Genomic DNA, 13,810 nt, shown 5'->3' on the forward strand with positions numbered 1-13,810 from the left:
TTGCAATGGAGACTACCCCGAAATGAAAAATGAGTTAAAGCCGTCAGTATTCATCAGGCCCAAGTGCCGAATGAAGGGAAAATGTAATGGCAAAGTGGAAAAGCGAAGAAGAGAAGAAGCAAAGAAGTGGGGCGGCAGAGTCGGAATCAGACGGGGAAAAACCGAACTTAATGCCAGAGCGGAAATGTGACACGTTGTACTTGAATGGTTCGCCTGGAAAAGCGTTTCCGGTTGCCGCAAAAATTAATTTCATTAATGCACGGGCAAAACGGAGAAAACGGAGGAGCATCAAGAGTGTGGGCCATGGAGGAGGGGCAGGAAACGGAGAGTGAGAAAAGCCTTTTCCCTCGATTTGTTACGGAATATTTTAATCAACGAAAAATGCGTAGCAATTAGTTTCCTATTCGAATTGCTTCTTCAGCTTGGCCAGCTGGGTGAGGAAGGCGTCCCGCGTGGCCCGCCTCTGGCCGAGCGTCTGCAGCGGCACCAGCTCCTCGCACTGCCTGGCAATCTCCTCCAGCGTCCCTGCCTCCGCTCGGGTGTTCGGCGTTGGCCCATAGGTGGCACTCACGGCGGAGATCTCGCCACCGAAGCGCTGGAAGTAATCGGCCACCCCGCCGGGGGCGTTCAGGTGGGCCGTCTCGAGGGAGCCGAGCAGCGCGTAGCGCAATCCGAGTCCTTGACTCAGCACCCGGTCCACATCCGCGACGCTGAGTATCCCCGAGCCAACCAGGCGCCACACCTCGTTGAGTATCGCATACTGGATGCGATTGGTGGCGAAGCCCTCGATCTCGCGCTTCAGCGTCACCGGCCGCTGGCCCAGGCTCAGCATCAGCAGGCGGGTGCGCTCCACAGCCTCGGCGGTGGTCCAGGGAGCGGGCACAATCTCCACCAGGGGTATGAAGTAGGGCGGATTCAGGGGGTGGGCTACCAGCATCTGGTGGGTCAAAAGGTTATAAGTGAGTGTGAGAAAATGGCATCAAGGCATCCCACCTGCTGTCGCCTGCTGAGTCCCTCGCTGTACAGCGAAGGCATGAACGTGCTCGTTGAGCTGGCGACCACAGTGTCGTCTCCCAGAAGGCCATCCAGCTGCGAATACAGAGACTTCTTCAGCTCCAGCTGCTCGGGAACGCACTCCTGAATGTGCACAGCATTCACGACGAGCTCCTCCAGCCGCTGGGTGAACCCGATCAGCGCCAACTGCTCCGCCGCCCTCAACTGGCCACGCAGCGCACCCCTCTCCTCCAGACTGTGCAGCTCCTTCTGCAGCTCATGCTGGGCCGTGGCCAGCTGGCTCTCCAGAATGTCGTACATCTGTACGCGGTAGCCCGCCGAGGCGAAGAGCATGGCCCAGGCTCTGCCGATGAGGCCGCTGCCCACGATCCCAATCTTCTGGACAGTCGAACTGCTCATTCTGAATTGTCGCTGAAGTCTCGACTGAAGTCCGACTGATGTCTCGACTCGGGAGACTGAAGATTTATCGCCCTTCGGTTCGAGTTCGAGCAGCAGTCACATCGCTCATATGGCATTCAATTGATAGTGAATTGTACGAGTATATTTATGGAAGTACACTGTGAGAAACGGGTGCTCCACTGTATATAAGTATTCCTATAAAAATGCATATAATCCAATAACCAGCTTCCTGTCTGGTTTGCTTAAATGATAAGAGCCCCGCCCAGAAAATCAGCGGCAAGGGCCGCGGCTCTACTTTTATACTTTTATATAATATATGAGCTTATGATTTATGTAAATTATAGATACAATATATTTTATACGTAAGCTCTGGAATTGGAAGCTCTCTTCCTCTCACTCTGTCTTTCGTTAGGGGGATACAGAAACAAGGAAAAAGATCTGCACTGTAAACCCTTATATACACGCCATAACCAAGACGATCCACATTCCACCAGACCAAAGGCCAAGGGCTGAGAGTAATTTTTGTGCACATTGATCATTCGTACATTCAACATTGAATAAGTCGAAGCTACATCGGAATATATACTCGTACATATGTATGTACATAAATCCTAAAAAGTGTGCTGAAACTGTCCTTGAAATTTTCATACTCCGTTGCCAAGACTCGTCATTTGGTTTCCCTGGCTTGAGTGCCAATTAAAATCAGAATAAAACTCACCACAGAACTCACTTCCCCCCCTCTGCCATTCGTAATTTCATTTTGTATCTCTTATCAGCTCTGATTGGATTGTAAAATTGTTAGAAGCCAATTAATTGATAATCCCACGTTGCGTGATTTATTACGGCGTAAGCTTTCACTTTCGACTTGTGGGAGGAGTGTGGGGCGGGAGGGGTCTGCTGGGGCTGACAAACGCCTGCATGTAATACTTTTATGCATATTTCGTGCATATTTTTCTGACATTGTAAGTGGCTGAGGATGCCAGCAATAAATTATTGAATGAGCACTGCCAGCAGCAACAACAGTCGCCCCCAGAAGGAGCAGAAAGGAGACAGCAACAGAAACAGAACCAAAACCAGACAAAGACAGAGTGCCGGCTGGAGGGCAGAGGACAGAGTCGCTTTCATATGTAAACCACATTAATCATACGCCCCGTTTGCGTTTTCATTTACGCCACTGACATATGAAAAAATGAAGTAGGAATGGTATAGTCGATATTCGGACTGTCTGATACCCGCTAACAGTACTGAAAAAATCAGTCACTTTTAAAATCATCCCAAAGGAAATGACAGTACAGCAGGGGCTGTACTCCGATAGGGGGGGGGGATAGGGGGCTCCGATAGCCCCCACTAATGATTGAATACAGTATACCCTTGGCCGTCCGCAAATACCTCGCTTAAGCAGAAAGAGCAAAACGAGGGAACGAATGAATCAAAAAATGAATGAATAACAACAGCAATAACCGTGGCAAGAACAGGAGCAGTCACAGTCACAGGCGCAGTCACAGGCGCAGTCACAGTCACAGCCAGAACAGAACCGCAGAACAGCCGAGCAGCAGTCACTGTTAGGGTGCCGGGTTAAATCAGCCATGAAATGCCATCTACACTATGGCACGCCATAAAAACGAAATCCGGGACGAACAAAAATACACTAGAGGAATATACATATATAAATATATATGTATATTTATGTATATATACTCGGAGTATTCTCGCATTTCACTTCATTGCACTTAAATGGTTGTTAATAAAAATGGAAAATGGAAATCAATGCCAGATGCACAGGGAAAACCGTTGAAAGCGTTTACGTTTACAATTTACAATTTACAATTGTTCGTTTTCCCCAACGACATTCCCCAATCATTGCATTCGAAGGATAGGCAATACATGAAGAATTATGAAATTCATTCTGTGTTGTATATCCAATTAAACGTTATGTATTTTGTATTTATTTAGCAGAAATATTTATTGAGAGTTTAGGGGGGAATAAAGGGTGAGGGATATAGCTGGAATATCTGAGAACAGATCTGAGATCAAACTAAAAATCCCACTGCTTAGTATCGAGTATATTCCTCCCATTTGTTAGTCTCTAAACCAAATCAGCTACCATCCAAATCATTGTGTACAACTGCTAATCTAATTAAGGTTCTGAAGGGTTACCCGATAGCAGGCCGTTTCCCACAGAATACCCTTTCGAAGCAGAACCTAGAGTGTCAATCAAATGCGGTCAAACTGTCACAGAAGCAGAAATCAGACTCTGCAGCAGCAGCAGAACAAGAAGCAGTAAAAAAGAAACCCCAAAATCAATTAATTTTATTGGCCATCTTCCCGTGCAGTGCCGTTCCGTGCCCCAGCCACTAACCGCACAGGGGAAAACAGAAATGTCATTGTGGTGGAAAACTATTTCCCAAACAGAGTGCCATTCGCCTTTGTTTGTACCCTTTTTACCCTTACGTACAGTACGAGCTGTGAGGGTATCCCAAGAGGAATTGCCATTGGATAGGTCTGGTCGGTCGGTCTTAAACAAAGATACAGAAACAGATATTAAGATAAGGGTTGATACTGAACATGTGTGATCGTCGCATGCCGCCCCAACCACGTATCATATATTCCTTACACTCATAATTAATCGATGCAGCATACGGTTGCCGTATCCCAGCAAAGAAAACAGAAAGTTAATTCCGATTATATCCGAAAGAAGAAAGATGGAAAAAAAAAACAATTTCTGTCCTCTGATGTGCTTACGGGGCACTCAAAGACAATCGGATCTGGTCAGTGGTGGGCATTAAAATCGGCCACTTTGCGCGATTGATGGATGGATTTCCTCGAATGGACCGGACCACACGCCACAAGGACGAGGGTTTGAGAAGAGATCAAGGGTGTTTCTTATTCGTTAGGTGCCTGTGCCCGATTCATTCTCTTTTTGTATTGTTTGTCATTGCACAGAATCTAAATCGGACTCTATCTCGGCATCCCGACATTGACAAAAGTGCAAGGGATTAAAAGTTGTGCACGGGACCCGAAAAAAAGCCATTGGTGGCTAACCACATGGATACATGGATACACGGACAGACACAGCCGTACACCTTTCTTTTTTTCAGCCGCACTGAGGCATTGAAGTCACGTAGTTTGCGTGCAAATTTTGTGTTCGTTTCTGGGCGCGGTGTGCCGTTGACAACGGGTTGTTTTGTGGGTGGTGGTTGGACGTTTGTCCGGGTCCGGGTCCGGGTCCGGGTCTGCTGCTGGCCTTGGTGCTGGTGCTGGTGCTGGTGCTGGGGCCCTTTTTTGATTTGGTTATATTGCTAAATTTAATTCCGGCTTAGCAGCCGCACTCTCTGATGTTGTGCTGATTAAATTGCGCCTCCGACATTTACGTGATTTCAATGCACAATTTGTAAGCCAATAATAGCCATATGGGTTGAGAGCCAGGGAAACTTTTAATTAGTTTGGTGTCAGTCGAAAAGTGTTTTTGTCGCCTTGGCACATCCATGCTTCCTGCCTTGGGATGGGGTCTGGGCCCCACTTGGCAGTGGCTTCGGACTCGGATTCGTATTCGGATTCAAAGAGGTGACAAGTTCTATATATTCATAGATCGACAGATAACCGCACCCATGTGATAACGTCTGTTTGCTCGTCTCGAAAATTGTTGAATGCCCCAAGCTCCATCCATCTGGCCCTTTCTCCTATGTATGGTGAATGTTTCTTTCTGTGTGCGTCCAAACCGTTTGCTTAGATCGTAATCGCTGTGGCAGGTGTACAGCGAGGCTTCCGTTGCCTGGGTCACACTTGCCACACGGCTCCCCTCTCTCCTGCTGGCCATGACCACACTGCACGTCCAATTAACTTGATGTCGTGGCACTCCGTTCGGGAGACTTTCTGAGGTGAAAAGTTGCCAGCCAAATCAAATGTGTCGAGGCGGGGGAGAAATTGCGCGACTGTCATCCAGCGATATCTCTGATGCTGAGGTGGAGCTCGAGCTGCCTTTTTGGCCAAATTGGAAGTGTATGGGGGCGAAGACCACACAAATCATGTGAAATTATCTCTACGGAAATGGAAGCTAGGTCTTCCTTTTGTATATCTTATACATATCATAAACCTGAAGAATGAAAGTGAATCCTGAAGGATACGCAATATGCGTAAATAAATTCATTATCTTTCAAAAAAGAGTATACAGATTTCAGTAGTTTGTTAAACATACATTCTTTTTTTCATTATTTCTTTTATATTTGCTACGTTTTTCTCTCTCACTTTATCTTCTTTTGCGTTTAGTTTCTGGCTTTCAGCCCAATTTAATAGTTTTTCGATTTGTTGAAAAGCAAATGCCAGCCAGAGCACAGAAAATAAATTGTCACAAAAATACTAGTCAACTCCTCTCGTTCTGGTTCTGTTCGCCGCAAAAACCGCCGGGCCATACGGGCCGGGCAGGCATGACGACAAAGTTTCCTCCAGGACACACTCGAACCAGAAACAGAACCAGAAGCTCGAGACGGCGACAGACTCCTTGGCCTTATCTTTATCAGTTTCGGGGAGGCGAGTGAAAAGCACAGCGATGTCCTTGTCGTCACATATCGAGTGCAAAAAGTTCGACGACTGCCCAATTGCTGCACTTTTCCATTGCTCGCTCCCCTCCCCTTCCCCCTCCCCGTCCTGTACCGAAGGACTGGAGTCAAGCTGTAAATAACTTCAGATTGAAGAAGAAATGGAAAATTTTCAATTGAATTCATTGCGTTTTGATTGCACACACACACGTGCACATCCACCCACAAGATAATTATCAACTTAGTAAAAAAATAGCCAACTGTCTTTTTTAAATCTCCCATAAAATCTCATAAAAGCGCATAAGTGCCTCTTGCACTCTGTCTCTTACTACATATATGGTTGTAAATATGCTCGTTCTGGTCTCGGGCCCGACATGCACTCAATGAATGAAATGTGTGCACAATGTTGAAAATAGATGTGACACCCGTCCCACCGCCCCCCGAAAGTGGGGTTGTGTCTTCGACTTCCTTCTCCATCTCGTGCCTGCCGCTGCGGCTGCCTGCTCCTGATGGTATTGTTGCTGCTCATACGGCTGGCAGGGCATGTAGTGCTGGGTTGTACAACTTCCGCTTATATGGCCAACACAACAGCATGATAAATTGATGGCTGCCAGCGCGGTGCTTTAAAAATGCAAAGAAGGCCGACTACCCAAAGGAAAGTGAATGCGTGCGTGCGAAGGGGTTGAGTGTTCGGAGTAACCTTTTAGCTTCCAAGTCCTCTGCACCGAATGGAACCCACAAACGTGACCTATAATCTGAAAATTGCATTAAAACGTAATTCCATTAAAATGTAATCAAAAATTTAAGTTAATCACCACCGGCCGAATCTCATAGCAACCAGCTTTTCTTCTCGCATGAGCGTTGCCAGACATTGAAGAAAATGATACACATTGTACTCTACATGTCATGTATAAATACACCACCTGGCTATGAAATGACGCCGATGAATCAAACACTAGGTGCCGCCAGTGGGTATATGGTTCAGGTTTAGATTTCGCGTAACCATTTAAAATGTATTAATATAATAAAAAGACCGATGCAACCAGCGTCCCAAAAAAAAAACAGTGCCAACGGCAGAGTTATAAAATCTTAGCAGAAAAAATCTTTCTTATTATATTTGATTTTTAATTTACTTTTATCTTATGCATTTTATTCTCGAACAAAACAACCTGGAAGAGAGAGATAACATAATTAGCACATTGCTTTGGAAACTAATTCAAGTTCTTAATGGAAATGAGTAATCAGTTGGGGAAAGAAGACAAAATCAGCATGATGTTTGAGATTCTAAGAAGAAAAAACCACTAAGGGCTTCTTCATCATTTCAAAAGAGCAACATGAATACTTTAAGCACAATATACCTCTGTTGTTATAATGATCGGAAGAGGTATTTTCCTGTTGGCTGGTGACTACGCCCACAAACGTACTAACAAAATGTGAATATGTGCCGATCCCTGATCGACAGGTAACATATCTGCAAATAAAATAAATAGTTCGAGTTTAATACCAGTATCAACGAAACGACACATATATTCGTATAGTTATGTTCAGACAGGGAAAAGTTAACAGCACGGTTGTTTAGGGTTCTACTCAGAAGAGGGAATCCTGAGTTAGGACATTCATCAAAAAATCATAGTTATTAAACAACAACTTCAAGGATTTATTTACCTTGAAATATATGTGGAACTCAAGGAAATGTCGTATCCTTAGGACAGTGGTGATAAATCAATCTGTAAATGTAAAATGATTGATTAAACAATATCAGAAAAGTGTAACATGCAAATAATTGTAGTTGTTAAGCGTTTTATGTTCAGACAGGGAAAAGTGAACAGCATGGTTGTTTAGGGTTCTACTCAGAAGAGGAATCCTGAGTTAGGATATTCATCAAAATAAAACGCTTCGCAAAAAACAATCTTAATTAAGTTTCCAAAACTTTACCTTATATATTATGCTGAATCTGATCAACTGGTGTAGAGCAAATCATCGGAGCTGCAATTATTTATCAATTAATATGATTTGCTATAGCGGAACGTCAGAAGCTGATTTGACGACAATATCAGCTTCGAAAACGTTGTAACATGTGGGATTCTAATGAACTATACTGAAGTAACATCATTTAAAGAGTTTAAAATAAAACAAATGAGTAGAAAACCTACCAGCACAAGCAATGCAATACTTTGCAGTCTTCAGGGTACTTCGGATAAAGGCAACACTGTAAAGAAGACATGAAAATTGCTATAAACATCACATATAAACTCGGTCTTCCCATCAATATGATGATGGTCTAGTTGATTCAGGTAAATTTCTCCGCATTTTCTACTCAGTAGAACGAAAGTTAATAGATAAAAGGTATTCATCATGTAAATATTTAAACCAAGCTTTACAGACTGACGTATACGTATGTATATCTTACCTAGCTTCATGATCCTTATTTGTTCTATCTTTTCGATAGACCAGTTCGTATTTCAGACGTCTTTCAACGGAGGTATACACTGCAAATTAAGGTAATTAAGAATCCATTAGAATAAAATATCACTAGCATGGTAATAATAGCATGAATTTCAAGTACAATCAGTTGCAATAATTGCAGCCATGGAGATTTAATCAAAAACATCATACGGTAATTACTTTCATCATAGTATTCAAAATTCATCAAATATTTGTATGTACTTATGCTGTTTACCTTCTATTTATGGTATGAATTGGGGTTCCTCCGTTGTTCCAAATTATGGAGGATCGTCACTAAAAGTACAAATGAATACTCAATTTAATAAAATATCACTAGAATATATACATAGTTTACGTTGATTTGAAAGATAATCAGTTGCAATAATTGCAGCCATGGAGATTTAAATCAATAAAATCATACGGTAATTACTATCATCACATAAAAGTTGTATGTATATTTTGTTCAACGCTTTTTAAACTTACCCAAAAGGCACATCTGACAGATAGAATACGATTGAAGTGCGGCTGATCAAGAAATGCACCTAAAAAAAATAAACAAATAATCCAGGTTATTGTCCATTTTTGGTTTTGTATTAAATCAGAAAAAGGTTTATTTTTAATTATCAGAATCCTTTTGGTTTAATTTGAAGTTGTGAATCAACAGCACTTTGTTCAGATTGAACTTATCATCATGCAATGAATATTGACAATAAATAAAAGAACATACCTTAGTCACGTTTTCCGGATCGAATGACCAACGAAAATGTCGACTTGCTGAAATGTGCGGCTGAAACGAAAGACAAAATGCATTAATTTCTCATTCCGGCTGGGTTTTCACAACATTTCTGAAATGAATCGATTTTCAGAATCCTTTTGGTTTAATTTAAGTTGTGGATCAACAGCTCTTTGTTCAGATTGAACTTATCGTCACATTCTCGACCCAAACAAAAAAAAAGACGAGCAAAAACTTACCTCTGCATTATATATTTCGAGATCTCTGGCCATGTTGAAGCATTGACCTAAAATGAAGAATAATTTAGGTTAAAGTTCATCTGGTTAAATTTGTGGTTTTTGCTTTATAAAATTGTTTTTCAGAATCCTTTTGGTTTAGTTTTAAGTTGAAAATCAACAGCACTTTGTTCAGATTGAACTTATCATCAGATACAAAATTCTAAATCATTATACACAGCAAGGGGTATCTACCTTTCACATTAGCTGTGCCGGGTACTGGACCACGTGTTGAGGCGGCCTCATATGTACCTAGAAACCTAAGAAAATGTAAATTTGTTTAATTGCCATTCGGATGTTTAACGCATTTATTTAGGTGAAATGATTTATCAGTTGGCCGTTCTTATTCTTTCTACAGGAAAAGAATGCCAGGCCCGAAGACCTGGCACTCGACTCTTCGGAAAATAGAACATTCATCAAAAAATTCGTGCAAAGACGAAACACGGATTTTTCTACATACCCATTTTCAATCCATGAATACTGCTGCAATCCTTTTGCTCTTTTAACTTTTTTTTATCTCATACAACAAAGCGTTTTCACTACCATGCTTTGACGATTTCATTTTCTGTTCTTTCTCTGCAACACAACCAGCCCGGATCAATAAAAATTTTGAAAGAAAAAATAATATAATAGAACACGGTAGCTAGCAGTGTGACCGCGGACTTATCGATCCGTCAGAAATATACCAAAACATACCGTCTCATTTAAAAAATATACCGTAAATATACTGACGAATTAAAGTTCTATTTTACATATTCCTCGTTTTTCATCTTCCGTTGAATAATGCTGCCTAACTAATTTTATCCGATTAATGAATCAATTTTCTACTGAACTGGCTTATTTTAACCACTTGCTTTTATTGCATTTTTCGTAAAAAAAGGTTTTAGCGAAAAAACAAATGAAACGTAATAAAACGTAAGAGAAAAATCGTTCCAATTGCTCAATTTCTTTATTCCGTTGAATAATGCTGCCTAACTAAAACCTTTAGTTCTGCCCACATAATTTTAGGCTATTGATGAATAAATTTTCTTCAAGATTGGCTAGTTTTTATTCCTTGTTTTTTTTTGTATTTTGGCTAAAACAAGGCTTAAACAAAAAAGTTCAACAAAAAAACTGTCGCAATGTTGCTGGTATTTGAAGACATGATGCGTGTATAGCCCTTTGTACACCCTATTTCGTTAATTTTATATGAAGATCAAACGTAATTTATTAAGACTTTTTCTCAAATTGATATTCTTTAGACATATTCAAGTACATTATTAGTATCTTGTATATATTTATCTCGATCCTGATACCTACGGAGACTGGGATGACAAACATTTTCTCACCTCAATCATATCCTTTTCCCTAGGGTATGAGAATTAGTGTTGCCGGTAATCATTGTTACGATTAATTCCTGGTTATTCTTTCTTCCGTCGAATATTCCCAGCTATATGGATCTCTCAGTTTTGCCCAGATAATTTTATACGATTGATGAATCAATTTTCTACTTGATTGGTTAAATTTAAATAATTGCTTTTATTGGATTTCTATATAACGTTGAAAATGAGATTTAATAGATTAATGAAATTAGCAAAATATACCATTATATACCGATATACCGTAAATACACCGTCGGTTTTATCGAGGCACAGGGCTGCTTGCAAAAAGTTCGGTATTTTTGCGTAATAAGTGAAACTTATCGGCGCTTTTTTTTGAAAACATCAATATTATAGCTAAATGGGATTGTTTAATGTTTAACCACTAACCTTTAGTATATATGTAGATGTGTCAGTTCATATACCAAACATGTCGCAATCTAACTTAACGCTGGACTGACTGCCTTATGATGACGCGGAGGTAGATGAACGCCAGAGCCGAAGAGCCTGGGATCTAATTCAGAAAGCAAATCAATATGGTTAGAGGTTCGACAGCACCACTAACCATACAGTATACTGAATTTGAATTCTCCAAAATCTTCAATATTTATACCCGATACTCAAAATGAGTATTGATTTGTGGTGAAAGTGGATGTGTGTAACGTCCAGAAGGAATCGTTTCCGACCCCATAAAGTATATTCTTGATCAGCATCAATAGCCGAGTCGATTGAGCCCTGTCTGTCTGTCTGTCCGTCTGTCCGTCTGTCCGTCCGTCCGTCTGTCCGTCCCCTTCACCGCCTAGTGCTCAAAGACTATAAGAGCTAGAGCAACGATGTTTTGGATCCAGACTTCTGTGATATGTCACTGCTACAAAAATATTTCAAAGCTTCGCCCCGCCCAATTCCGCCCCCACAAAGGACGAAAATCTGTGGCATCCACATTTTTAAAGATACGATAAAACCAAAAACGCAGAATCGTAGAGGATGACTATATGTTCTAGAGTGTAAAATCTCAACCAGATCGTATAATTATTATAGCCAAAATCAAGAAAACAATTTCATTATTTCTCGCTCTGTCTCTCTCTAACTCACAGGTTTCATGGTCGGTTTTGCCAATTGCAAAATATGAGTTCAAGGATCTCAGAGCCTATAAGAGCCAGAGCAACCAAATTTGGTATCCACACTCCTGTGATATCGGACCTTGACCGTTTCGTGTCCAAATTTCGCCACACCCCCTTCCGCCCCCGCAAAGGACGAAAATCTGGGGCATCCACAAATCTCAGAGACTATTAAGGCTAGAGTAACCAAATTTAGTATCCGCACTTCTGTTAGATCTCACTATAAAACGTATATCTCAGAATTTCGCCCCACCCCTTCCGCCCCTACAAAGGACGAAAATCTGTTGCATCCACAATATTGCAGAATCATAGATAACCACCATATCTATCAGATTGCTGAATCTGGATCAGATCAGATAATTTTTATAGCCAAAAGGAACAAATCAATTTGCAGTGGCTACGCAGCGCCCGACGTCACGCTCAGACTGATTTTCTGTCTCTCTCGCACGCACTCTTTGTCGTGTCGTTTAATATTAGCAGCGTCTGCCGGAGGAGAGCCATATTGACTTAGTATCGGGTATAACTGTAGAGTTGCGGTGTCCGCAGCAACTCACAACGTTCCCCCTCGTTTCTACATAAAATAGTAAGTATTTCCCAAATATTAAAACCATACCATACCATTGATATTGTACATTGATGAACTCTAGCGGTCTTAAAACCTTAGTAGCTTTAGCTATAGAGTTATATTTATGATACAACTTTGGATTGAACCAAACTGCCAAGTGGACACATTGAGACGAATTGCGGCGTATGGAAGACGCAATGAAAACGATCTCGGACGGGCTGCCTCCTGTGTGGTCGGCAGGACCATAGGGAGCGCCGGTGCCAGCATCGTGGGAGATACTTCAAGGAACATCAATTTTTGGGCCACACATCGATTCAGTGTCTAAGCAACTGACCCACTGAATTGAGCTACTTTTTTATGTTTAATACAAAATTTATTTGTTCTTAACACTTGTTTATTCTTACAAATTTTGAGTTGCAACGGTTAGACGCGGAATTTCGAATGCACTCGACCACGATAAATTGTGGATTGGAATTCTTAGTCGGCAAAATACGGAAGCTCTCATCATGAGAGATCGAGATTTGCAGGGCGAAGGGTTAGCAAATTTTGAAAATATTACGTTCATGTTTTTAACAACGCAGAAGGGAAAAAAACTTAGCTTAAGGTAATAATTTCATGTGGAAAACACACCAATGCCTCAACAAGCGGAATGCAGATAATTATGTTGTTCATGTTTTGGCTGCTGCTGCTTCTGTTTCGGTATGAAAGAAATGATGACGTCGACAGTGCTCACGTTCGTTGAGGTGAAAGTATTTTATTGGCTATGAACGTAATGGCTTAAGAACGATTGTATTTGCCCCAAATGTGCAGCATGAAAACGGAAGCAATGAACAACAGCGACATAACCAGGACAGGAACGGGTCCACTATAACACACGTAAAGAGAAAACGGATCATAATTAGCTGGCGAATCTTTCAATAAATCTGGGGGTCACTCGACTTACACTTTGATTCCGGGGGAGTCGTCTGTGTAGAAACGCCACATACCACCAGTACCGGCACCACCAGGGGCACGGCTTCTGGCTGCGGTGGTGCTGCTGGTCGTCTTGCGCTGCTTCAGCGTGCTCCCACCTCCAGCTCCGGCGCTACGTGGCGCGGACAATTTGCTGGGCGAGCGTGAGCCGCTGCCGACGGACGTTGAACTAGCAGGAGCAGGCTGCATTGAATTCCGAATTAGTCACTAATCGTCCCACTGCGGTTGCTTTTACTCACCATTCTTTATAATTGTTAACTTTTGATTGAACAGCAAACCAAAAACGATTGCTGACCTGGAAAATATGAGTAAAGAGGCGAAGTGATATTTGACGTGCTCGCCTCGGCTTCGTGTTCGTATGACTTTCTTCGTTTCTTTCATTCCACGTCACTGGCA

General features: G+C 41.9%; 2 protein-coding genes, 2 long non-coding RNA genes and 3 other non-coding genes across 9 annotated transcripts; all 7 read right to left on the reverse strand.

The window, feature by feature from the left end:
- Window positions 1-347: 347 nt before the first annotated feature.
- LOC108158253 (lambda-crystallin homolog) lies at window positions 348-1,440 on the reverse strand. The gene is made up of 2 exons (XM_017290489.2): window positions 994-1,440; window positions 348-937 (listed from the first exon to the last, which is right to left on the reverse strand). Exons 1-2 carry the CDS (start codon window positions 1,411-1,413, stop codon window positions 401-403), a joined length of 957 nt encoding a protein of 318 aa, XP_017145978.1. The 5' UTR covers window positions 1,414-1,440; the 3' UTR covers window positions 348-400.
- Window positions 1,441-7,027: 5,587 nt separating this feature from the next.
- LOC117188231 lies at window positions 7,028-8,642 on the reverse strand. Of its 2 annotated transcripts, XR_004472522.1 has the most exons (7): window positions 8,629-8,642; window positions 8,359-8,437; window positions 8,102-8,157; window positions 7,884-7,934; window positions 7,614-7,675; window positions 7,307-7,419; window positions 7,028-7,117 (listed from the first exon to the last, which is right to left on the reverse strand). It is a non-coding gene; the product is annotated as an uncharacterized LOC117188231 (long non-coding RNA). The 2 variants fall into 2 exon arrangements; XR_004472523.1 differs by lacking the exon at window positions 7,307-7,419.
- A 369-nt stretch (window positions 8,643-9,011) lies between these two features.
- LOC117188540 lies at window positions 9,012-9,092 on the reverse strand. Its single transcript, XR_004472634.1, has one exon. It is a non-coding gene; the product is annotated as a small nucleolar RNA Me28S-Cm3227 (small nucleolar RNA).
- Window positions 9,093-9,249: 157 nt separating this feature from the next.
- Window positions 9,250-9,329, reverse strand: LOC117188541. Its single transcript, XR_004472635.1, has one exon. It is a non-coding gene; the product is annotated as a small nucleolar RNA Me28S-Cm3227 (small nucleolar RNA).
- A 149-nt stretch (window positions 9,330-9,478) lies between these two features.
- Window positions 9,479-9,559, reverse strand: LOC117188539. The gene has a single exon (XR_004472633.1). It is a non-coding gene; the product is annotated as a small nucleolar RNA Me28S-Cm3227 (small nucleolar RNA).
- Window positions 9,560-9,630: 71 nt separating this feature from the next.
- LOC117188232 lies at window positions 9,631-10,064 on the reverse strand. The gene is made up of 2 exons (XR_004472524.1): window positions 9,862-10,064; window positions 9,631-9,661 (listed from the first exon to the last, which is right to left on the reverse strand). It is a non-coding gene; the product is annotated as an uncharacterized LOC117188232 (long non-coding RNA).
- A 2,754-nt stretch (window positions 10,065-12,818) lies between these two features.
- Window positions 12,819-13,783, reverse strand: LOC108160740 (protein transport protein Sec61 subunit beta). 2 transcript variants are annotated; one of them, XM_017294931.2, is made up of 3 exons: window positions 13,654-13,783; window positions 13,386-13,597; window positions 12,819-13,307 (listed from the first exon to the last, which is right to left on the reverse strand). In XM_017294931.2, exons 1-3 carry the CDS (start codon window positions 13,654-13,656, stop codon window positions 13,220-13,222), a joined length of 303 nt encoding a protein of 100 aa, XP_017150420.1. In that variant the 5' UTR covers window positions 13,657-13,783; the 3' UTR covers window positions 12,819-13,219. The 2 variants fall into 2 exon arrangements, with proteins under 2 accessions (XP_017150420.1, XP_033247723.1); XM_033391832.1 differs by lacking the exon at window positions 13,654-13,783 and having other exon boundaries at window positions 13,386-13,603.
- Between the last annotated feature and the right edge of the window lie 27 nt (window positions 13,784-13,810).

Source organism: Drosophila miranda, chromosome 3, assembly GCF_003369915.1.
Source record: "Drosophila miranda strain MSH22 chromosome 3, D.miranda_PacBio2.1, whole genome shotgun sequence".
Taxonomy (NCBI): Eukaryota; Metazoa; Arthropoda; class Insecta; order Diptera; family Drosophilidae; genus Drosophila; species Drosophila miranda.

Excerpts from the sequence above, each read along its gene's own strand:
- LOC108160740 (XM_033391832.1), bottom strand. The coding sequence starts at position 13,603 with ATGCAGCCTGCTCCTGCTAGTTCAACGTCCGTCGGCAGCGGCTCACGC. Across the intron at positions 13,308-13,385 it reads GACTCCCCCGGAATCAAAGT|TGGACCCGTTCCTGTCCTGG; the intron begins GTAAGTCGAGTG and ends CGTGTGTTATAG.
- LOC108158253 (XM_017290489.2), bottom strand. The coding sequence starts at position 1,413 with ATGAGCAGTTCGACTGTCCAGAAGATTGGGATCGTGGGCAGCGGCCTC. Across the intron at positions 938-993 it reads GACTCAGCAGGCGACAGCAG|ATGCTGGTAGCCCACCCCCT; the intron begins GTGGGATGCCTT and ends TTGACCCACCAG.